Raw genomic sequence first — 25,804 nt, 5'->3', positions numbered from 1 at the left:
CCATGCCCATTCACCATTTGAGTGATTTAATTTTACATTTCCCTTGTTGGTAAGTCAGGTGGAGGCACCTCCTTGAGCACAAAATATGCTCTAGGACTGTTGACACTAGGGTGCTGACCCAACCCACCTGAGACAGAAGACCGCTGGGTGCTCGCCATATAAAATATGGATGCAGCAGCTGGAAAAATGCCTTTTTTACAGTAAATTCCACATACACTTAATTATCCCCAACAATGTAAGGGCCCTTGTCTTTAGGAACTGTGCAAATGGCTTTTAAAGATACAAAAATAAATCAGAACATTATCAATTTAACAAACAACCTCGAATGGAAGAAAGCCAAGTAGATATCCAATTTCAATTAATTTGTTTTTCTATTTCTCTTCTGTCTGTCATATCTCAGATCTGCTGAAGATTTTTACCCGCATCTTGTATGACCCAAAAGGCGGCCTGCTTTATTACAACAGTTTCCAGAAGTTCTGTTCAAACAAACCACATACAGGAAGTTTTTTCTTCTTCTTCTTCTAACTCATAACACAGACTGTTCTGCCACTTAAATAACCTCCTGGATGCAAATATTACAAAGCACAGCAAATACAAAACCAGCCTCTTTTCCTGTCAAATAGACCATTTAAAGCCCCATGGAAGCCATTCTTAAGCGTCAACAAAGGTGACGCACAAAACAGATATAAACATATTTTTCATTTTACAAAAGAACCTCTTCTGCTCCCATTTAATATGACTTAATATGAAAATTAAATCATATTAAAGGGATTCCTGGCTCAATCTTAAATACGTTTAAATGGAAGAACTAAGCTACACAGAAATCAGTGGGGGCTGCTTCCCAGTAAGCGTTCACAGGCTAGCAACCTAACACCCTTGAAATGCCATTAAGTGAAATCATTAGCTCATCAAGAGGGCACCAGAAAAACAAGAAGCGTTGTGTTTTGCAATTGCCTGCCTTTTGGAAGAAAAAAACCAAACTTTTTAACAAGCTCCCTCTTATCCTAGGATCACACGGCCACAAATCCTATCCCGGTTTCACTGCCACAGTACACAAATGCCAGGGCGGTTAGGAATGCGTGCTTACTAGCTCCCAATTCCCTTGCACATCAAGAGTCAGCTGAGCTTGTGACAGCCTTGACATCTGACCACCACCGCTAAGAAACCTCAAAGGAGTCATTCTGCTGGAGGTCGCCTGCGAGGAGAAAGCACAGAAGGATCCCAAAGCTGTCTTAAGACCACGCAGCCATGAAGACAGAATGAAGACGAGCAAGAAATGACAGAGAGAGAAAGGGGAGAGTGACGGAGACAGAACACATGACAATGTCAACCTCCACATGTGAAAATGAGTAAGACTTTATGGAGAGCTCGCATTCTGGACGCTGCAGTTCAAACCCTCTACTGGAAAGCCGTTCAGAAAAGAAACTGCAAATGTGAATGTGTGGTTACAGCCACAACAAAAAGTCTTACGGCACCTGGAAAAAAAACACACCAGCAACCTGCAATTTTGGACAAGCTTTTATGGTCAAGAGCCCACCTTCTTCAGAGGCAACTGAACAATGCATTTTTGCACTGTTTTTTAATGTATGGAAAATATATGAGAAATACAACCTGACTTTTAGAATGCCGCAAGAGTTTCTGTTCGTTTTCTTGCATCTGACAAACAAGATACTCCCATGGAAACAGCTAGAAAACAAGACCTAGGAGGAAAATAGGTTGGGTGCCCAGTTCAAGAAAAAGATGACTGACCATTTTCAGCATGACTGTCCTGCAGTGGTACATGCATAAAGAGAGAAAGACTATTATTGATCATGTGCATGCAGAAAAGGATATTTGAGTGGAAAAAATTCACTGGGATTAGGAAGAACTCTTCATAAATTGAATTAAACTTTAAAGTTTTTCCAGTTGGCACGTCTGAGTGCTTTATCTCGAGCAAGCCTCTCTATGTATAAAGAATTAAGACTCTGAGGTTAAAGGCTTTGACCTCGGTTTTTTCCAGGTATGCTAGTTTTCTGCACGGAGAACTACCTTCCCACCACTCTATCCTCTCAGAGAATATTCAAACCTCACCTAAAGCTAGAAATGGCAGACAGTTCAGTATTATCTTGAGGGCTGTTCAGCCACTTATCCAGCTTCCCTCCCCCCACCCCCGGAGAAGTGTGACAGATAATTGCGTGGAAAAGTTTCATTTTACTTGTGTCATACAGATGATGGAAACAGATTAGAAGACCCTTCTAGGTCCACTCGGACACCCCAGTCCTGGATCTAAACCAGAATGCACGACGATGAAGGACATATTACATAACAATAAACTGGAACCCATCATTACAACACAGCAGTTAAATAGAATTGCAAGTGACAAATGGTGCCACTTTCTGATGTTCAGTGGGCACCCTTTCAAAGCTAAACCAGCCAGCATCCACAGGTGGAGACAGAGTCATTTGACTCTGATCTGCAAGTCCACAAGAGTGGGAATAATTCACCATGTTCTTTACTGCAATTCCCACTGAAGTGAACGAGTTAATTTTGGCGCCATCACAGCAGCCAGCAGGCCAACGTGTTGCTCCATTGAACTTCAGCGCGCTAAAAGGCTGGCTAAATGGGAGTTTATCCTGCTCTGTTTAGCTCCCGGCTGGAACAAGTTGGGACTGCTCTAAGAACCGTCAACAACACTATGTTCTGAATAGATTTATGTATTCCCTAATGGGGACTAATCCACCCCAGACTGGTCAAGAACACGTTCTATAGTGTTCATTTGGAATTATTCGGATCAGTCCAAGTAAACAGGCTTAGATCACTCCAGTGTGGGGTTGTGTGTGTGGAAGCAGGATTCTTCTTTCACATCAGTGGTGATGCGTAGAGGTGGGTATGTGGTCTGGCCGTGATGGCAGGTAACACCCTCCATCCTATTCAGAATGGAAACAAGGCATTTCTGCTATAATTTAATTTAATTTTTTTTAAAAAAAATACTTTCTCATTATTGCACGACATCCCTTAAGCACTATAGAGTGTAGGGCTGAAGATGATATACTGGCTACACAGCTTCACATTTACACACTTTTGTTGCCTGCCAGCTTTGCAAAGGTGACATCCCTCAACATCTGCCAATGGAGACTACCTAGGACAACAGTACAGTAGGCAGTAATGCTATTATTTTTTTCAGATGGAAATGTATTTCAGAAATGAAGGGTTACTTAGGGTTCTTCAGCAATGCAGCGCTGTGCCACCTACTTTTTTGAAAAAAAAGGAGAAAAGGAGAAACTCAGCTGGAACATAGCATTCCATATCCCCCACCCTCTTGGTGTGCATAAAAACCCAGCATTAATGTCCACCTGCAAGCAAACAGGAGCAGGTTGTTTTCCAACAGGCTGACTCCTATTGCAAAAGAGAAGGCAGGATGCAGGGAGCGAGAAGGAGGGTGCACATGGCAACCAAACAGACCAAAACAGAGTGATCTAACGCCGACATGCGGTTGACTAGATCGCAGCTACAGAGACTGCAGGAACGATTTCCGTGTGAACGGAAGAAGTGATTTAATCAAGCCCCACAGTTCCAAAGCAACCCAAATTAGATCATTCCTTGCTACTAATGCAGCTGTACTTTTAAATTTTAACATCTTTGCTCTATCTCTCACCTAAGAAAGAAAATAAAGAAGGCACCGTTAACCACAGCCTTTTCTTATGTCCTAATCTGCAATTATGGTTAATAACTACCAAAGAAGCCAAGATACAGCAGCTGGAATTAAATCATGGATTCTTCTTCTGCCGTGTTTGGAAACCACTAACCACAGATTCCTAGTTTAGGAATATAGTGAACTGTGGCTTCTTGGCTTATTTCTCTGCTTGCAGAAAAGCTTGGGCATAATTTGGTTTGTGAAGCCCAAAGTCTGAAAACATAAGTATGATTAGATTAATCAACCTATTCTTTTTCAAGAGACTGGAATAAATAAAAGCAGAGCTTCACCAAGTATGTATTCAAAATCAAGGACAATGAGTAGAATTCCAAGTGGCAAAGGTGAGGAAGAAATGGCTGAAGTTGGGCACGTGCCACGAAAAACTGTCTGACAGCAAAATCTATTTTGGCTGTGGAACAGGTTTCTTAAGACAGAGGAGGGCTCCCAGTCTGGCTGTTTTCCAAATCCCAACTGGATCATGAAGGCACCGACGGCTGACAGAATTACTTACTTTAATTATGTCCTTCATTCCAAGTGAGGCCAGGACAATATAAAACATTTACAGTGGTGCCTCAACTTACGAACCTCCCAACATATGACCATTTTGAGTTACGACCAGCTCCGGCCGCAAATATTTGTTTTGACTTGCAGCCGGAGCTTCAAGTTACGAACGGAAAAAGGCAGGGAATTCAAATTGCCAAGCATTGGTAGGCAAAGAGGCTGCTTCTTTGTAGCTCATTCAGCCCAGCAGTTAGAGTGAGTGCGATCGGAGGAAGCTTCAGACTGCCTGGTAAAGGTAAGGTGCTGCTTTCTGCTTTTTAAAAACTGTTCTGGGTGGGTTTTGCAGCGTGGTTTTGGGCTGGGTGGTGGGATTATGTTGCTATGCTGTGATGGGTCTTGCAGGGATTGTTTGCTTTTTGCTTTGCTTTTTTTGCATCTCCAAAGGGTCTTGTACGGTTGGTTTGCTTTCTGCTTTGCTTTTTTGGCATTTCCAAAGGGTCTTGTATGGTTTGTTTGCTTTTTGGGGTTCCCCCCCATTTCTGATGGGTCTTGCAGGGTTTGTTTGCTTTTTGGGGTTTTCCCCCCATTTCCGATGGGTCTTGCAGGGTTTGTTTCCTTTTTGTTTTCCTTTTTTTTTTTCATTTCCAAAGGGTCTTGTATGGTTTGTTTGCTTTCTGCTCTTATTTATTTATTTATTTATTTATTTATTTATTTATTTATTTATTTATTTATTTATTTATTTATTTATTTATTTATTTATTTTTGCATTTCCAAAGGGTCTTGCACGGTTTGTTTGCTTTATGCTTTGCATTCTTTACATTTCCGAAGGGTCTTGCACGGTTTGTTTGCTTTTTTTCCCCATTGGCCAGAACAGATTAATTGCATTTCAATGCATTCCTATGGGAAATGGTGCTTCCACTTACGACCATTTTGAGTTACGACCGGAGTTCCAGAACCAATTAAGTTCATAAGTCGAGGCACCACTGTATGTATAATTGAAGGCATCAGCCATGGAAATGAAGTAGCAACATGCACCGTCTTAAAACTGCAATGTCCCAGTCTACCTCTCAAAAAGCTAAGGAGACAAATATGATGTTTGGTCTTGTCTAGAATGGCATGGGGTGGGGTGGGGTGGGTACAGGGCAACAACACTTCTCAGGGGAGGGACTTAAGTGATGGGAAGGGACTGTCCTTCTCAGGGGAGGCCAGGTGTCGCACAATGCAAGGTGTCTTGCAACCTGAGGCAGGAAGACAAGTGCTGCTTCTCCCACTTCCTGCCCTCATTTCTGCTCCGCTGGTCTTCCCTTCTTCGTCTCCCCTCCATGATCAGGCTGCAATGCCTCACTCGGGGGGGGGGGGACTCTTCCTCAAACCAAGGGATTGTGGTTGTGGAGACAAGGGTGAACTGAGCTCACCTCCGTTCTACTGCAGCATCATATGTGGATGTAACTGACATGAGAGCCCACCGCTGCCTCATTCCGGGGGGGGGGGGAGATGCTCCATGGAGGGTTTTAGCAAGACGAAAGCCTACCCTTCAAGCACCCCTGCAGGCAAGGCTGGTTGTTCTAGTGAGTCTCTCTGGCCACTCTCCAGCTGTGCCATTTAAGGCTCGTTGGCATCCAGCACAGGTCTTTCGAGGACTGGGGTCAGATGATCCCCTTTGCATCATTCCAACATGGGTTAGGCTGGTAAGAAAGGCAGAAAAGGGCAGGAAGTTTAAGATCGCACATTCAAGAAGCACTCCGCGAGCACTCTGCATCTTTCATGTACAACTGGAAGTCCAGGCATGCCGAAAAGAGGAAACAATGGACATGGGGGTTGAACACACACAATAGAGGGCATAAAGTGTCTTAGCAAAATGAATACCTGTACATACACACCCAGCTATACAATCCCATTCAGTCGTCTGTTGCCAGTCAATAAAAACGGAGATTTTCATCTTTCTTGCCAGTGCAAGAGGCTAAGCTCCAGGAAAGAAAGGAAAAAGGGAGGCCTCTTAGTAACACGCTCCCTCTCTCCAGTTGTACGTATTTCTAAATAAACCTTTGGATCCCCGGGTTGAAGAAACAAAGCCGCAAACCACTCCTTGACCACCATGACAAACCCTGTATACTCGGCCTGGCATGCACGCTATATGCAAGTGCATCTTCCACAAAGCCTTCCCCCACCCACCCACCCCGCTTTAATTATAAAGCACAGCCAAGAACAGAGTTTCAGGAAAGCACAAAGATTAACAGGTGCAAAGAATGTCGTTACTTAGCAACTGGCAGATACTGCCCCACAGCCAACTCCGGAGTGTCCCATTTAGATACTGGAAGGGCCCCCTCCTACCGCTGTTGATTCCCAGTGCTCGCACACTTGCATAAAATCAAGACAGATCAGGAAAAGGAAATCACCTTGAGGGCTTCAGTCAGTCTGGTCCAGTGGATGCAGAAGTTGAAGCTTTAAAGGTAGAAGGTGGCAGGGCGGGGGGGGGGGGGGGAGAGATGATCATATAAAGTACATCAATAGCAGGCAAGCCTTGCAAATCGAGAACCTCCGTTTTTGAAGCACTGACTCCTAGATGCTCAGAACAAACTAGGAGAGAACGAATCGGGGGAATTCTCCCCAATTAAGAATCCAACTGGCTGCAACTCAAGGTGAAATATTCAGTGATTCCCCAACCTTGGGGCCCCAGATGTTCTTGGACAAAAACTCCCAGAAGCCTTCACCACGAGCTGTCCTGGCCAGGATTTCTGGGAGATGTAGGCCAAGAACATCTGGGGAGCTCCTTAGCTTAACAAATAAGCTCCAGCCTCGTTTTTAAGTCCCCACTTTGCCACTGCACGGCTAATTTATAAAACTGGAACAGGCAGTCTTCTTCAGGGGTAGATCAAGAGCCATAAAGCTGGAAACTGCAAACCCGCAGTTTCCCCATTGCAAAGGAAGACTGTTCAACAAATGCTAAGTTGGAGACAGTTTTCAGAACCCTGTTTGATCTGTAGCCAAGTGCCAGGGAACTTTGAGATGATATTTGTAAGGAAACAGGCACCACGCCTAAGTGACCCTGGCTCCAGAAAGCCTGAATGTTCACTCAAACTGTCGCCCGGACTTAACTCACAGGGGCATTATTTAAGGAACCAGTAAAGAACACCATCCTAAGCACTCTGCAGCGTGTGAGAAAAGAAATCTGTGTGGACATCTGCACAGTATCTGGACCACAGGCTCCAGGACCACCTCTTATCAAGTTCACGCACAGGGTGGGGTAGAGGCTCTCCAGATATTTTTGACCTACAACGTCCAACGGGGCCAGCCAGCATAGCCCACGGTGAGAGTTTATGGGAGTTCCAGCCCACCAGCATCTGGATGGCTGCTGTTCTTAATCCCTGGCCTAGAGAAGCAAGATCTTGTTTTTCGTTTCAAGATCCTGTACGTGGATTTCCAAGGCAGAACCATTCCATGTCACCTAACAATGTGGACATTCCGCCACGGAGACGCATGCTCAACATTGTCCAAAGCAGCTAAGGTCCCATGAAGCAGCGCTCAGTGAGATTTCTAGAGAGGTGGAAGGAATCTCTTTTCTGCAATGGCCATCTCCTCTCTCAATGATTTCTGTCCTTCACCTCCGCAAATGCTAATGTAGCCTGACATGTTAATTTTAAAAACCAATTTAGAACCCGACTCGCTACCAGATCCAAGTGTTTGTGTTAATGGCAAGGAATGATTTTTCCAATCGGAAACCCAGCTGCAAGACCCCAGACTGCCAAAACTTTCCAAAATCTGTCGGTTGACTCTTCTTCACGAAAGCATACAAGAGTAAAGGATGCACAGTAGGCACAGGTAAGAATTCTTGAGCACACTTTAGGTGGAAGCTAAATACATCCCATCTCATCCATATGTTCAGACAATCATGATCCAATATGCTAAATCCTCCCATCTGCCCCCACCAGAGATGTGCCAAAGCTTTTCTCAAAGGTGAGATGAACAGTAAATGCCCCAAACGCTTCTCAAACTCACAAGAAAGCAACTTCTGTCCACTGGAGAGGACTAGAATTCTGGAGGGGTTCAAAATTAGCCAAGAGAGACAGTCTGGATTAATTCCTCATTCAATTCAGTAGGGTACAACACAGTCCATTTCTTTAGGGGAGGAACCTACGCACCTCACTGGATTGCTAATAAACCAGCTCAAATCCCGAACCCAACTTGAAACAAAAGACGTCCAGCTCTTGAAGCGATAGTGCACTTCAACCAGATACTCAGGTCGCTACTCTGAATGACTCAACAGATGCATGACAACCAAAACTGGTTCACCAAAGACTCACCACATTTTTATCTTGCCTGGTGACCAAGAAACATGTGTAACAGGATCAGTCTTTTAATATGTGTAATTTAATTGTTCCTTGTTCTCTGCCTCTACGGACCAGACGTGGCAGTATCACATTAAAATGCAGTGGGCATGATCCGACTGTCAAAGTCCTCTGAAAGCCAAGGGCACGCAGCCCTTGGAAGGAGGACTCTTCTGACATCGGGGCTTTCAGATTAATGATCAACTTGAGGCCCCCAATTACTGCAGGCAGAACAATGGCTCAACTCAGAAGGTCTGGCAGATGCCGTCCTGGCTCACGGGGGCACCCAAAGCTATGGGGCTCGAAACGATCTCTTCCAGACACACTCTAGTGGTACAAGCTTCGCCATACCGTTGACCAAAGGTCACGCGTGGTGTGACCACAGAACAGAGTCTCTAATTTATTAACAAGTCTCGGCTCAGAGGCCAGCCAAGTGATTTGACATCCACAGTCTGTGCCTCCACGAAACCACTCCAGCGTCATTATGTGAGCCATGGGAAAAGCCGCCATAATAGCAACAGGGCAAGTGCACAGGAAACTTCAAGGCTCCCCTTGCATGAATAGGCCTTTCACAATCTCCTTTTTAGTGAGCTCAGCTATTCCTTCCTCCCCTCTTTAACCCACTTCCCACCCCACCCCCCAGGTCTGCCATTTCTTCTTTTCTTGAGGTAACTAAATACATTAGTGATAACAGAGGCCTGCGAGTTTGGTAATCCGGTCTGGCGTTTCTACGATGTTATTTCTCAAGCTTCATAGCCTAGCGAAATACAATGCAGGGAAACGGAGTCATACTTTTCCAGAGAATGGGTCAACTGGCCGAGCACTTATCCTACATGCTTTTCAAAATTTTACCATCTTTTTTTTTTTTGCTGACCTCTTCTACTTTCCTATTACTACAGTATATTAAGAGATTAATACACTTGCTAGCTAGGCATCCTTTTAAACGACAAGAGCATCTAAAATACTCTGATGTGCCCCTGGAGAGACCAACTGAGACATAACAAAGAATCAGCCACCCAGGCAACTTCAGAAGATTCGTAGGCTTAAAAAAAAATAGCCTGCACATAACAAGAACATGATGGGTGCCATAACTAGAAGCAGAAGGGTGTGTTGAGTAAGGAGGAAACCAGCAGCCTAAGATGTAACTTGCTACCTCTTTTGAGCTGGGAAGGAACAAAGCACCAACATTTTACAAGTTATGGCACTGGATTTCTCTGCTTATGACCTACGGTTTGGCCATTCACCAGTGAAAGGGGACACCAGAAAAGGCCAGTAACAGTGCCACACCTATTGCCTTCCAGAGGTGGAAATCTTCTACCATAATACACATTTCGGCGTTGTTCTTGGGTTTGCTGAATAGTTAACACAGCTCTAGGAGGGAATATAAAAGGAGTGCATCTCCCCAGGATGAGCCTTCTCGGCATTTTAAGATCATCAGAGGAGGCCCTCCTCTCGGTCCCACGGCCAGCGCAGGCACCACGGCGGATGGGGACCCGAGAGACGGAGCCTTCTCGGGGGCAGCTCCCAGGTGGTGGAAGGCTCTCCCTTTGTGGAAGGGGCGGCCATGTTCGTCTGTGCAAAGATGATAGGTGGAAACAAAACAAAAAGGAAAAAAGAACATAGTGGCATTTAGGTCTGATGAAGTGGACTTGTCCATGAAAGTTAGTCTTTAAGGTAGCACCACATTAAAAAAAAACTTTTTATTATTATTTTTTCTCTCTTGGGAGATCAGCCTGCCCCCCACCCCCACCCCAATCTCTCTTATCCTTCTGCTGACGGCTGAAGACCCATCTTTTCAGGCAGGCTTTGAACATCAGGATTGAGTCCCTAAATGCCATTTTTAAGTTAAGACCGTTTTTAATGTTTATCTGTTTTTCATTATTCAATCGTATTCTAATTAGTGCATAGTTTAATTATTTTTTAATGTTTAATTTATTATGTTTTTAATTCTATTCTTTTAATATGGAGAGCCACCTTGGGTCCACTTATCGGGAGAAAGGCGGTCTATAAATAAACAAGTAAATAAAAACCATTCACTTCGGTTCTCTTGTTACCCCAACTCCACTGCTTGTCTTTTGCATGGTTTTGTATGTGTTTGATTTTTCACATTTGCACATTTATTTATTTATTTATTAAATTTATATCCTGCCCATTTAGACCACGTCTACTCTGGGCGCCTTACAACAGGAGTATCATAAAAGAATTAAAAACAACAATTTAAATCAGTAATATCACTATCATTCAAGATGGGAAAAGTATAGACGAAAATTAAAATAGAAAAGTAAAAATCTTATCTGCAGTACTGCCAATCCTAAGTACTGTTACACCTACATGGTTTCTGCTTAGGGTGAGCGAGTTTGCGATAAGAGCGTAAGCAACTTCTCAGCATTACAATGAACAGAAACCTTAGAACAGAACAAATACTAAAATGTACAAAGGACCATTCCCTCAATAAAGCATGAAAAGTTACATCATTCTGAGCTGTTTAATTCCACTTGTATCCTAGAATCATAGAATACAGTGGTGCCTCACACAGCGAGGTTAATCCACTCCGGATTAACCCTCGCTGTGTGAAAGCATCGTTGAACGGGGCAGGAAAAGCCATTGGAACGCATTAAACATGGTTTAATGCGTTCCAATTGGGCCAAATACTCACCGTTCAGCGATGCTTCCAGCGGCCATTTTGTAGCTGCCGAACAGCTGATCGGCGGGTTGCAAACCGAAGGTCGGTAAGCGAACCGCTTACCGCCCTTCGCTCTGAGATTTTCGCCCTATGCAGGCACCGTTTTGCGATCGCATTTGCGATCGCAAAACCGGCCTCGTAGAGCGAATTCATCGCTCTACGAGGTGCCCGTTGTGCGAGGCACCACTGTAATTGAGTTGGATGGTGCCTGTTAAGTCCACTGATTCCAACCCCCCTGCTCAGTGCAGGAATCCAAATCAAAGCAGATCGGACAGAATTCCTCTAGCATTCCAGAGCTCAGCACCTCCCAGGATCATGGGTTCCGTTGTCGTACCACTCAAACAGTTCAGATGTTTTTTCCTGATATCCAGCCTAAATCTGGTTTCCTGTAGCTTCAGACTATTCTTACATGTCCTGCACTCTGGGATGATCAAGAACAGATCCTGCCCCTCTCCTCTGTAGGACTACCTTTCAAGATCTGAACAGTGCTATCGTATCTTGCATAGATTACAGCAGCCACACATACAACTTACACTTCTTGAAGTTCTGCACTCTCTACATCAAACACAGCTCTCTCTAAACTTCTCTGCTAATTCTTGCTGGACGTCCCCAAAAAGCAATCCTTCGCATTGTTCCCACTACAACCCAGGATCCACTGAGCCTTTTTGCAATTTATCTGGCATCTCCGGTGCCCTTCTAATCAAGGTATTGTGGGGACTATGAATAAACCCTCACTTCTTGCACCATAATGTCTTGCTTATTCACGCTACACATAATCCAACCTCTGCTCCTCACTGCCATATGAGATTAGGGTTGATTTTGAACATGGATATGAACAAGACCTGCCTTCGGGGAACGCCTCGCATGCACCAACATGCCTTTCAAGGAACCACTGCCAGCTGCACATGATGCCAGGTCATTTGGGGCCTCTCCCCGCAGGAACCAAGAGCACACCCAAAGGTTGGCTGCAGCTGTGCACCTCATGGGTGAGATCAGCAGGGGCAGCTACAATGCACTTTCCCAGAAAGGCTTCACAGGCATTGGTCCAGTTTCAAATGAGGCTTTTAACAAGCTCCCAAGAAAGTTCAAGGTCTCTTCAAGTAAGTTTTAAATGGCACTTGATCAGACCAAATGGAGGACCTCCGTTTTCTGGCACAGTATGTGTTTGTCTGCTCAGCATACGAGTTATTTATTTTTAAATTGATTTTCCGGCTTTTACCCCACCCATCTAGATTCAATGACTCTACTCTGGGCGGCTTACATTCCGAATGTAAAACAAAATATAGGCATAAGCATCCTTCAGTCTCGAGAGACTATGGTAACATGCTCTGAATCGAGGAGTGTCCTCTCCAGAGCATGAAGCCCGGGTAAGGTAATATGGAGGATACAATATCAGACAACATAGAGATAAGAAAAGACCAAGATGGGAAGACATAGGGAATTAAGAAATGGAAAGGGGGGGGGGGAGGTCTGCCTGAAGAACCAAGTTTTCAGCTTGTTCTTAAAAACTCCCAGCCAAGTTGCCAGGCGACTCTCAAGGGGCAAAATGTTCCAGAGTTGAGGGGCCACCACCAAGAAGGCCCCATTTCTAGTTCTCTCCTTCCGGGCCTCTCTCGGGGTCAAGCCCCCTCAGCCGCCCAGCCTAGCTAGATCAAGTGACATGAGTAGAACTAGGTGGGAGCAGGCGCTCTGTCAGGTCAGGTATCGAGGCCCTAAACCGTTTAGGGCTTTATATGTAAGCATTAACACCTTGAAGTCAATGTGGAAACGAATGGGCAACCAGTGTAAGGCCGCCAGAGTGGGGGAAATATGGTATTTTTTCACCCCGGTTAATAGTCTGGCGGACGTATTCTGGACCATTTGTAGTTTCCACATCAATGTCAAGGGCAGCCCCATGTAGAGAGCATTACAGTAGTCTAATCTCGATATTACAAGCGCATGGAGCAGAGTGGTGATAAGAGAATGGATGCTGCAATCACATTTCTGACAGCAGGGGGACACAAATTTTGGGGGCTCCAAAGGCCACCACATCTGGTGTTCAAGAAGGGTGGGGCATTCTTTCAGCCTAAGGTCATGGGGTGGTGGTGGTAGTTGTGAGGGTGGAGAAGGAACAGGTCTGAATGCTGTTCTCCTCACAGGAAGCACAAGATACGAATGCCACTAATACATGAAATATTATGAGTACAAGATGGGTCAGAGATTTCTGGATGACGCAGGGAATTCAAGTCATCTTCACGAAGATTGTTCTTTCCTTTCCACTATTAGCATCAAGATCCGCAGAGAACAGAGGCTTAAAAAGCTAGAGAACACCACAGCTTCTGTGAGGTTTCTCTAGCCCCCTGTTCTGTATACGAGCCAGTCTCAGCGTTAACATCTCTGGGGGGGGGCTTTTTCCCACTACCTTTCATAGGCACATCTGGTGGGGGGGGGACCACAAGAAATGGCCTTCTGAGCAGTTGCTCCCAAGATAAGCAATGCCCTCCCTTTGGAACCCGGCTGGCTCGCTCCCCCTTGTCTCCCTGGCAGTAGGCAAAACACTTCCTTTTAAAGCAAACTTTTCACAATTGTACCTTATTGCGTATAAAGGTCTAGTCTTATTTTTCCCGGTGCTTTAAAATTGCTCTTATGAGCCATTTTTGAACAATATTACAGGTTTATTTTTCCCATCTACTGTATTTTTAATCGTACTTGCTTTTAACGACTCGTGAACCACCTCGGGCCCCTATACCAGCAGAAAAGGAGCGCAGGAAGGGAAACAAACACACAGCTTTGGGGAATGACCACTCTGTTGTGCAGAGGAACATCTCTAAACTATCTGCTGACCACAGCTAGTGGTCAGGCCCTGCACATGAATTCTGAATACATAACAAGACCAACGAGTGAACAAAGTGTGTGATTCTGCCTGCTTTCAACAAATCCACTGAAGGAATATTCAGGCAACCATACTTTTTTAAAATTCAAATTAATTCGCTACTTCATGTCACAGAGTAGGTTGGGTTTACAAATCCACAAACACGGCTCAACAGAAAGGTCTGCTAAACTTCCAAGAATGCTGTTCTAACCAAAGCACAATTAGCCGATTCCAACTGCTGTTTTTTTTTTAAAAAAAGGATTTTAGATCTCTGAAATCTATTTAATGCATTAACTGCACTAACTCAATTTCTGCTTTCAGCTCTGCCGGTTAATTAAGCTGAACCTACACACAAACAGGCCCTTATTTGAAGACAGCCCGGGATGAAAAGGTTGATGAGGCCCTTATATCACAAGCTGTTCTAAGCCAATTCATATTAGGGTGTTCCAGTCTCAAATAACCATTTTAATGATATTATAAGTAGATGCAGCACCTTTTGAAGTCTGAGTAACAAGACTAAGCTTCAATGGCATAGACAATCAAACTGACAAAGCAACAATGAGACAGTGAATTTAAAATCAAAGCGAACTGCCCCCTCCACACAGGCAAGAAATACAGCACAGCCTAGTTAAGTTTATATCTGAAAGCAACAAGGTGAGATCCTGCATCGCTACCATTCATGCACAGCTGACACCACATCAGCAATCAATCAGCATGTTCAGGCAACTCATTAATCCCAGATTAAAAATATGAATTTTTAATCAGAGCCGTCCCTCTGTGAAATGGTGTTGAGCGCATACGATATTGTTGTAAACAGACTGTTCCTCGCCACTCAGATTATACAGTCAAGATTTGCCACTCTGTACGTGATCTGCCTGCGACAGGCCAGGAGAAGTAGAGAAATGATTTAAGAGAAAGAAAGAAAGAAAGAAAGAAAGAAAGAAAGAAAGAAAGAAAGAAAGAAAGAAAGAAAGAAAGAAAGAAAGAAAGAAAGAAAGAAAGAAAGAAAGAAAGAAAGAAAGAAAGAAAGAAAGAAAGAAAGAAAGAAAGAAAGAAAGAAAGAAAGAAAGAAAGAAAGAAAGAAAGAAAGAAAGAAAGAAAGAAAGAAAGAAAGAAAGAAAAACCAATCCACTTGGGCCAGGAAGCCACTCAGTTACAACAGTATCTATAAGCCTTTTTTAATTTGCTGGTAAACTCAGCAAATTTAACTACCCGAATTCCAATACATTTAAGAACCATTTTCAAAACAGAACACACAAGTTTCCGTGCTTATGGTGGTTATTTGTAACGAGCGCACTGAACTCTCTAGGGTTTTCTGCAGACCCAGATTCAATGGGTTATTTTTCCAGAAAAATTACAAATAAACCAATTTAACCTTTTTTTTTCTTTCTCTAGAAAAAGACTGGGTTGCAAAGCATGAGTCACTCACACCGAGTTAAGAGGAGTATTCTTGTGTCACCACAACCAGCTATAACACCACACAAGGGAGAACGGAGAAAAGAAACCTGAATATTAATCCTAAATATCTCAACTGTGACAAAGCCTTCAAAGGATGTTTCACGCGGATGACTCCCTTCCTCAACCCACAACTTCCCCCTCACACCAACACTAGTTGTGCATCAAATCATCAGGAGAGAACAAATGCACATGACGCAAATATTCTACCAGGCTTCTAACTTGGTATTCCAGTCAGAGAAACCGACTATTTTAGAACAACCACAATAACCTGCTTTAGCAGACTGCGCCCTATCCTATTATTCTTTATCTGTCCCAGTATTTTGGGGTACCTTCACAGCTGCTCAGAGTCTCCAACTACATTTTTTTCAAAAGCAGAGAAGCATTTACCAATCACACCCACTGTACAAGTGAATTTTGTCAATAGTTTCAGCCCATGCCGTCTGAACGACATTGAAACGGCTGTTAAATGATAAAGTTAAACAGATATTGGCCCAATTTTTGTAGCTTTATTTACTTTTATATTTGCATTTAATTTCATTGTGTGCACTGTTCCATGACACAGCTTTTTAAATTCCCTTTCAACACTCCGTGAATTAAAATGGATAAACACAAATAATGAATATTGGGGAGACTCAGGGTGGGCTGGAATTCCCGATGTGGGATCTTGAGTCTGTCTGTTTACCATCTCCAACCTTATCTTCAGAGGATCTAAACGCACATCTGGAGTTCTTTCAAGAAAAGGCCAGCTGTGCATACAATACAAAAAAAAAAAATCAACCTGAGATATGAAACGGCCAGTACAGTTCATAGAGCATTCTAGAGCACTTCCTGCTAAAATAGTAAACCCATATCTGGGCAATATCATGTACCACTTCAGATTGGGGGGAGAATTGGGGGTAGGTGTCCAATAAAACAAAGATTTCCTACACAGAGAGGGCCAGAATGGCTCCCACTTTGAATCTCCTCCTTACTATTTTGGTGTACTGGGAGACAATATTTTTCATTTTATTTTTTTTAACCGAGGTGCCATTCAAACATGTAGGCCCTCACTTACAGTATAAACTAGTAGAAGCCAGGCACATGTTTACTTCTTCAGCAAGAATTCGGCCCCAGACTATAAAAGGATACGCAGTCAAATTTGACACAGTCAAGACTAAAACCTTATATATACTTCCTAAGAAATAATTTACCCTGAAGCCACAGAAGCACATTTCGATGCAGGAGGTCCCCAGGTGTTTCCATGCTAAGGCCTGAAAATGTGGACTTTAACCCACAAAAGTTCACATTCAAACAAAGCTGTTACTTTTGAAGGCGCCAGAAATTTTGGTTTTTTGTTTGTTTTAACAGAGAGGCTAGGAATGGCTCCTTCTCTGAAAGTTATTGCTAGTTTATAGAGTTACTTAGTCTGTGTAGTTACTATCTCAGTATAAAGTAGCTCCCTCTGTTCCTAACTTCCATTTCCCTATTAAAAAAAACAACACACACACAAAAGATCTGGCTGTAATGTGTATATTACACCTGCCAAAAACGCAATAATTGCTGTTACTCTCTAAAGTGCTATGTAACTAGTAAGCTGTGTAACTACTACCATTTTACCATCCAGGAAATAGCGTGTGATTTGCCCAAGGCCATCAAACAATCTGTGATATAGAGATGACACCCAGGCTTCCCACTTCCACGCAAACACACTGGGTTCCACACTGCCATTCCACGTGCCCCGTTAGTCATCCTCTTCTATACCCTCTTTTCCGAGGAGGCAGGCTTTTTATCACCTGGATATTAGGAAAACTGCAACAAAGACTTTATGCAAGCTCACCTGGGGTCGCAAATACACCCTCCAAAAGTGTGCCTTGTATTACGTAGGCTGTGGCTGTGGAACTCTTCCACGAGGATCTGTACAGCCAAAGAAGGAGGTTAAGTTCTGTGAAAACTACAAAGGCATCGCCACCCCCATCGGGTGGTCCAGACTCAGCTGCATCCAGAAGCGTCCATGATATGTTCTCTGCAATTATTGGGTCCTGCAAATTATCTCCCTTTTTGCAGCATAGCAAGACCAGAAAGAGGGGCACACTCCCATGCAAGGAAGATTACATCAATCTTGTTTAAATCTTGACCCTGCCTTCTGGGGAGGAGCAACCCAGTCGAGCAGACCCTCCTCCACTGCAAGAAGAAAACCCACATGCACTCTTATTCCCATTTTATTGAAGGGAATACAGAAGACAAAACAACACTGTGACGTGTCCAGAACTGGCTCATGAGATAAGGGCATATATAAATCCAAAATTCCCCTTAATCGACATTCAGCGCCCTACCACAGGCTTCAGGACGGGCAGCTTCCTGGCTTTCAAGTCTCTGTACCGAAGCACCGCAACGCAGCCAACAGAAGAGACGTCTCTAATTTCCACTGGCAATCACCACCCAGTTCCCCCTGTCCAAGGCTTGTTCAGGTATGTGGAGAACCTCCCAATGTCTCTCCCTTTCATCCTGGCTCATTTTTCCCAGTGTCACGCTGGCCCTTTTATGGGACGGTCTTCCCATCGGGCAGTGCGTCTCATTTTCACACTTCCGTCACTTTGTCTATTATCTATCTCCCCACCTGGTCATGAGAGAATGTACAAATATGGCATACAGCACAGTCTAACGCTAATCTCATGAGGTGGGCCTCATCTATGAAAACCCCACAATAAAATATAGCCGTTTTAGGAGCACCACTGCTATGAGCTACAGATCTTTCAACCCGATGCCTCTGTCTGTGGCACGGTCATTCGCATGCAAACTTAAAGCCATAAGGTTGTTGCCACAAAACCTACCCCATTCCCCTCGCTGTGGGCTGCTGCAATCCCTGAAACTAATACGATTCAGAAAGAGCCACTGCATCTTTCTTTGCTTGCAAGATCCTGCTTCCTTTCCTGCACCCAGCAAACCCTTGACCCAGCACAGATTGCCCTGCGCTCAGTCGCCAGAGCCTTCCAAACAGGCTTCACCCCCCCTTTCTCAGCCCCCACACTTCTGTATATAAACACACTCTTGTCACACACTCCATCAGCTGTTTGAGCTGCTCCGCCCAAGCTTCGGTTTCCGGGTAGTAACAGAACAGCCAATCCGCGGACTTACAGGCCCTGCCCGGAGGCCTTTTGCCTGCAAACACTTTTCCAAAACAAGCCGTTCCCGGGTTTCTTCCGGAGCAAGGAGGGAACCCAAGGGCAAAGGGGAGGGAGGAATTCCTTCACTCATAGGCCTCGCAGACCAGATCCTGTTTCCCCTTCCCCCCCACCAAAAAAAAAAAAACTCCGAAGAACAGGGTGGTGGAGAGTGGAAACTTTTAAGGAATCGCACTTCAAGTTCACCGACACAAGAGCTCCGTCTTAAGAGAAAGGCGCTACAGCAAGAAAGTGTTGACACTTTGTTTTTCAAACTTCTTAGCAACTCTGCAATGCAAGGAAAGCTATCGACAAAAGACGGAGAGGGGACCCTGCAAATTCGTCCCCCTCCCCAGGTGGGAACAGAGCACCCACAGACATGCACACACACACACAAACAGTGCTCCTCGTCGCTTTCAAAGCTTTGCAAAACATTTACACAAGCGTCCAAAAAAAGCAAACCGCGTGACTCAAGAGTTTCAGCCACGCAATGATCAAGAGGAGGTTTGCTTTAAACCAAAAATGGGCCCACCGAGATCTCTGTGTGTGCGTGCGTGTACACAAAGCACAGGCGTGCTGAGAGTAAAAATAGGAAGAGGGTGAGAAGCTAAACCACCTCCCCAACAAACCTGTAAAAGAAATAAAGAGACAACGGCCACACACAGGGCCACGTCTCCATTCCCCACCCACACCCCCCAAAGTTAGATCCAGGCTCACAGACTGTATATCAAGATTACAGAGCAAAGGTGCTTTAAAAGGAATCGAGGCTATAATGAGAATAGCAGCAACAGACGCCAAAGAAAGACATCGTTGCTGTCTGGTAACGACCAGAAGCCACGCCGGTGTCCCCTCCATTCATATCCCAGCCAGCAGACTTTGTGCAAAATCTATCACTGCTGCCCAAGCCTTACTTCCTTGGGAGTAAGTCTTAGCCAAAGACTTCCAGGTAACCAGAGGCAGAACTGAGCTGCGCGACAGTATCCAAGGCTTCTATCCCAAAACAGTCACAACGTAGACATTAAACAGGGAGCAGGAAAACCAAAGACCACAAAATACCTATTTTGTCATCCCCGCCACACATAAACCTTGCATTCACAGGAGAGACTGGACTAATAAGACAGCAATAATGATAATAACACATGGGGTTTGAGGGCTTTGTTTTGAACTCCTTCTTTCAGCGGATATACAGAAAAGCCAGCAACTAGCCACAAACCAGTGAGGGGTATTTATTTTTTGTTTTCCTTTTCTCCCACCCCCTATCGAATTAACCAACAAGGAGTCAAGTCATGTACTGTATATATTTTCACCAACCCTGTTCTTTGTCTCCTAAAATGCTATGCTCTTTCAACATCCCAGCTACCAAATGAGGAGAAAGAGAGGGAGGGCAGAAGAGAGAAAGGAATACAGTAGTTCACAGTGTGGGCCTCATTTCACCGTAATCCAGCTGCCTTTCACAATTTATATATAATGAGAATCTATTTCTCCACCCAACCAACCCCTTTCTGGTCACCAAACTGCTGGAGTGCTACCCTTCCTTCAAATCAGGTGAAATTTATCATCCAACCGAAGTTTGTATTTGAACGATATGCCAACCACATTCAACTCAAAGCAGAAGATAAAAATAGCTTCGATTCTAATCGCAACCCACTTTAGGAATATTTAAAAAGGCAAACTAATATCCATTATCAAGCAAAGGGTTTTGTCTTCTGAATTATACACACCGAGAGTTAGGCAGAAGGGTAGAGAGTCACCATGCACTGTCAACATTGACTATAATAATTTCACCCCGCAGGCCTAATCTAAACAAGTCTGTTTATTGCTGGAAACGAAATGCTATTTCTACCCATCTCGCCCCTCCACCTAGTTAAACCCTTCTCGGTTAAATTCTCCTGGGGGAGGTTAACACACTCAACAAACATCTCCGAATGTATTTCAGTTAGCTGTGTCAACTCCGACCAATCCTTCCTTCCCCTCCCCATCACCTGATAAACAGAACTATTAATAAAACAATTCTATAAGCAAATTCTCTGCAATTAATCTCCAAATGGACAGAGATATATAAACATGCACAATAACATTAGGAGCAAGGAGGACATATAATCTGTAAAATGAGAACAGACCCTTTGGAAAGAAGGGAAGGGAAATCTACATGGAACTGAACTGTTACATAAACAAAATCAGTAGCAAGAAAGGGGAAGAGAAAGGAGGGGTGATGAATTTGTGTCATTTCAATCCCCCTTCTCCTCTGCAACCACATTAATTAAGGTTGTTCTTCAGGTACTCTCCCCCCTCCCCCCAGTATTAAAGCCCTTTCCCCCCCTTTCAGACATCAGACGCTTCCTGAACAGAACTAAACGGAGTCAATAGTAACACATTTCTAGAAGCTGATCACCAGATTTTAACTGTCAACAACCAACTCTTCTCGCTCCAACCCCCACCTCGAACACAGCATTTTCTCCCTAACTAAATATGGCCCAATAGCCCTCGACCCAACGAAGCAGTGTGTATATTCATGGTGGAAGGGAGCCAATATAGGTGAAGCCCCCGGCTGAGCTGTTGTGTTATTTTCAAAGTATTATTACCAACAATTAAAACGGAGGAGCACTTAAGTCTGGTCACAAACGTGAGACCAACAGAAAGAATCATCCTATTCCCCACTCCTGCTCTCCTTAGTCTAAGAACATTTCTTCGGACAGTTCCCCATGAAGATAAAAAGGGTTATTTACAGGAAGGGGGGGCTCTACCCCAAAAGAGACTGATTTTAGAAATGGGCTTCTACAGAGAGGGAATACTTCTCTCTTAAGTTACTTTATGGGGTCTTCAAACAGGGGAAAAGGCTGGGAAAGGTGTCTCTCTACGGGAGGACCCCATATTTCCTCAAAATGGGGGGTGGTGGGTGTTGATTAAAATGATATGTTTTTTCTAAACTGGGGATGGGGGGCTTAGGGGTGGGAGAGCACTGTTTGGAGAGAGCTCTCTCTTTGGGGTACAGGCCATTTAGATCTAGAAGTAGCTTGCAGTCAGCCATCCAGACAGGAAAGGTGTGGGTGGGTGGGGGGGTCACCCTTCCTGCTTCTTCCCCCAAATGGAAACAAGACCTTCTTCCCAAGAAGGTCCGTTCTTGAAAAATAAGATGTCTCTCTTCAAACTACAGGCCTGTGGCCTACGGATTTTGCCAGGGCACCAGACATTTTTACAAGGGAAGGGCCGTCCTCTCTCTCTCTCTCTCTCTCTGTTTTCTGTGTCAGAGGTTCTGTTTGGAAATGCCTTAACAGGCACCTTCTCTCTCTCTCTCCCCCCCCCTCCGGATTTCTCTCCGGGCCTGATAAATAAAATCCACCTGGAGCTGAGGAAAATTACTATTCTCCAGGGTTTCCAAGTTTCCCTCCCCTTCCGGGATGACCCCACTTCTCTGAATCTCTTCCAGTCGTTTTATTTTGCTTGCTCGCTCTCTAAAATTTGGGGGGGGGGCTATTCTTATCCTTTCTCTCTTTTTTTCCAAAAGCTCCTCTTTGCATAACTGGGGAAGGGGGGGCTCCCTCTTTTCGCTTCATCTCTTCCAGCCTTTGTACCCTGCCTGATTTTTTTGGGGGGGGTTGTTTTCCTCAAAACTGATGATTGTTATTATTCTTTCACTGGAGGGGGGGCCAAGAAGAGAAAGACTCTCCTCCCCACACCTTCAGCAACAGGGGAGGGGGCAAGGGTACCCTCCCCATGGCACTTCCTCCTTCTTCTCCCCCCCCCATAGCAATGGAGGGGGGGTTCTCTCTCCTATACAAGCTCCCCCCTTGAAAAAAAACCCTCTCTCCCCCCCTCCATTCTCCTCCTTTCTCTGTGCCCCTCTTTTCTTTCTCTGCCCCCCAATTCCAAAGTCTTCCTCTCTTCCTCCCCCCCCCCATTCCACCAGAGAAGCTGCCTTTCTCGCCTCACTAATTGCCCTCCACTGTTCTCCTGGGGGGGGGTGGAAGAAGAGAGAAAAGAAGGATGGATGTGGAAGGCCTGCCTCTTCCCTTCTCCCCACAGGCATTCCAATGAGGGGGGGGGAAAGAGAGAGAGAAGGCGGCTAGGCGTCTCTCTCTCCCCCCCCACCTCTTTCAGACACCCCCCAACCTCAAATCCTCCTCCTTCTTCCTCACACCCACACGCCCCCCCCTCAATTCCAGGTAAGGATACAGCTTGACCACGTCGGTGTCCATCCGCCTCTTGCCTGGGCTGGGGGAGGACATGGTGGCCCCCCGGCCGGCGGCCCCCTCCCGGGCGGAGTCTCAAGCTGCCTCTCTTGTCCTGTCAGGAACCCCTTTGCACTGGAGGAGAGGGGGGGGTTGTTTCGGGAGGTAGGGAACCGGGAGGGGGGGCCCTCCGAGGCCCGCTCTGCGCTTGCGCGGAGGCCTCCCCCTCTCGCCTCGGCGCCCCTCCCTTCACGAGCCGGCTCCTCCTGCCCCGCGGGCTTCCCCCCCCCTCCTTTCCCTCCTGCTGCTGCTGCTGCTGCTGCTCCTCCGCCGCCTCCTCCTCCTCCTCCTCCTCCTCTTTCCTCCGCTCCGCTTCCTGCGCCCTCCCGCTCCCCAATTGCTGCTCCTGCTCCACTGGCGGCTGCCTCGGCTCTGCCGGAGCCCCTCTCGCGGGCTCGCCCTCCCCAGGCCACCTGACGTCACCCACAGTGACCTCACTGCCCAGGCCTCCTCTTATTGGTCGGAGGCGGGAGCGACGCGCCACGGCGTCGTCGGCGTCGTCACTGCCCCACCCTCCCACCCCCAAGGCCCGCCCCCTTCCCCGGTGCCCGGCGCGCTCAGGCATGCCGGGAGTCGTAGTCCTCCGCCTCTGAGGAGAAACCGCGGAAGGCCGAGAGAAGCGGGAAGGGAAGCGGGGTTGGCGGGCCCTCCTGAGGGGCTCGAGGCTTCCTTCTTCCCGCCCCGGGGGAGCCCCTTGGACTCCGGGGGGAGAGCCGTTTCATCCCGTGAGGTTCACACCTCCTCAGCCTCAGAAAGTGATCCCCAGGGACAAGGAGTTCCCTGAACATGTGCAGAGGGCCTGTCAGACTCATGACACGAGCGGTTCTCTGAAACTTCTTTAAATATTTATTAAAAGCAATTTTTTTTACCCCGCCTTTCGCCTCCAAAAGGACCCGAGGCGGGCATGCCCCAAGGAAAGACAATATGTAGGGTTGAAAACAATGAGTAGACAATGAGTAGACAAAGGGTTAACGTCATGACATCAAGATATTTAACACTACGAAGAGGGAATAAAGAGGCGTCTTACATCATGAACAGGCGATATGAAGGAAAGGATCAATCAGTATACAAATTTAAAAGGGAAAAAAAACACTATTGAGAAATGGAAAACACAACCATGGGAAACACAAGTCATGCTTAAAAAGCCAATTCAAGCAGTAATGCCTAACAATAGATTGAAAAATCGTACACCTGTCACTGGTTTACTGAGGGAAGGCTTGCCAGAAGAGAAAGGGATTTTCCTTCTTTTTTAAGGCCCCCCCCCAAGATGGAGCCCTCAGGACCTGTTTCTACAGCAATAAATAACAGTGACGAGAAAGAGCGCTCCTCATGACAGTCCCAAAGCTCAATTTTGAGGAGCGGGACTGATCTCCGATAGACCACAATGGACACACCCATGTGCGGCGTGCGCGCACACACACCTGTTGAGTCTCAAGAGTAGTGTTCTTTTGTGATCGACCAAACAAGTCCATCCAAGTTGCCAAGTCAGGAAGCCGTCCTGTTTAACTCTCATGAAAATGCCAACTGGACACTGGCCGTAGCCCTGTTTTGGAACCTGGCACAAGTGATTCAAATACAGGAGGCAATAAAAATACAGATTTGGGAATGCACATTTCACTGCGGTGACTACTGATCTCCCATCGTTGTCAATTGAAAAGGCAACATCCAGGATGCATTGGTTTTTATGGGTCATTGTTCAATCCAAATGATTCTATTGAGTTGACCCAACTGGCCATCTTGCCTGGGATTCTGGATGAGGCCCAGGCCAACTTCTGTCCATTTGGCTAACCACCTATATACAAGCACATTAGAAGCTCTCAGTGCCTGTCCCAACTTGGGCATTATTAAAAGACGGACTACCTGTTAAGCAAGATGCGAAGGAAAACACTCTGAACCTGAATTTGGGTACACCTGCCAGGCCACAACAATTGTTGTATAATCCAGAGACTTGCTCCTTAAAAAACATCATTCCATTCGAGATCTCTCAAGGCCAGATATTAGATAAGGCAGGACAAAACACAAAGATTAAGACTTTCTCTATCAGAAATAAGAGCATCTGGCACACCCCAGGGCCACCTGTTTTACTCCTGAACAGCCTGCATCATCAGTAGGACATTTCTCCTAATGTTTAATCAAAATCCCATTGTGAACTGGCCCTGCTGAGTTTGGTCCCAACTACTGACCAGAAAGGGGGAAAAGTCTGTTCGCTCATCTATGAGACAGAGCTGCAAATATTTCAAAACGGCAATCTTATCAACTACAGTACCTAGTTGTCTCTTCTGTGGAATTAACATTGCCAGCTCCTCCCAAATCTGATTTTCACACTACTCTCACCATCCTGACTGTCCCTTCCTGGTCATATTCTAGGTTTTTTAATCTCCTTCTTAAAATATGACACCCAGAACTGGACAAGGGATAGTATAATTACTTCTCATGAACTGGACACCATTATTGCTGCAGTCTTGAGAATTAAATTAACCATTTTAGCCAGCACCTCATATAGTCGAGCTGTGTAAAGTTTATGGGCCACGAACCTAACCTTCTCATATGTGTTGATGTCAAGCCAGGAGTTACTCAATCCTATATTTTTAATCTGTTTTTTTTCCTATTAAAAATGCAGACATTTATATTAATCTCCTTTGAAAGATGAGATTTCCTGGAACAATAATTCTGAATTCTATTTTCTGTCTTCTGTAAAAGGTATTAGCTACCGGTACCTTTTCCTGAGGTCGGTGTTGTCTACATGTTGGATCAGCATGCCCTCCACCCCATCATCAATAAAATTTATAAAGCTGACAAACATGATTTAACTATATTGACTTCCTTTAACCAAACTACTAAAAATTAATTCCACTCTGGATAACATAAAGAATGCCTGGTGAATCTGTTTTCCAACAACTGAAAAGCCCAGGTCCTCAAAATGAGTGGATGTAGTTTTGAGTTT

The 25,804-nt window shown here is 45.2% G+C and overlaps 1 protein-coding gene and 1 long non-coding RNA gene across 3 annotated transcripts in view; both read right to left on the bottom strand.

The window, feature by feature from the left end:
• Positions 1-23,003, bottom strand: part of UBE2H (ubiquitin conjugating enzyme E2 H) — a 61,843-nt gene extending 38,840 nt beyond the window's left edge. The window contains exon 1 of one of the 2 annotated variants that reach the window (XM_073002444.2): positions 22,805-23,003. In XM_073002444.2, the coding sequence (XP_072858545.1) occupies positions 22,805-22,857 (53 nt within the window). In that variant the 5' untranslated portion in view covers positions 22,858-23,003. Of the gene's footprint in view, positions 1-5,705; positions 5,860-22,804 lie in introns of those variants that run through there. The other variant, XM_078376533.1, reaches the window with a different exon arrangement.
• On the bottom strand, positions 5,784-6,647 carry LOC144583187 (uncharacterized). The gene is made up of 2 exons (XR_013536841.1): positions 6,571-6,647; positions 5,784-5,859 (listed from the first exon to the last, which is right to left on the bottom strand). It is a non-coding gene; the product is annotated as an uncharacterized LOC144583187 (long non-coding RNA).
• Positions 23,004-25,804: the final 2,801 nt, after the last annotated feature.

This window comes from Pogona vitticeps, chromosome 5, assembly GCF_051106095.1.
Source record: "Pogona vitticeps strain Pit_001003342236 chromosome 5, PviZW2.1, whole genome shotgun sequence".
Taxonomy (NCBI): domain Eukaryota; kingdom Metazoa; phylum Chordata; class Lepidosauria; order Squamata; family Agamidae; genus Pogona; species Pogona vitticeps.
The sequence above is the reverse complement of the archived record's forward strand: the minus strand, read 5'-3'. Positions and strand labels throughout refer to the sequence as shown.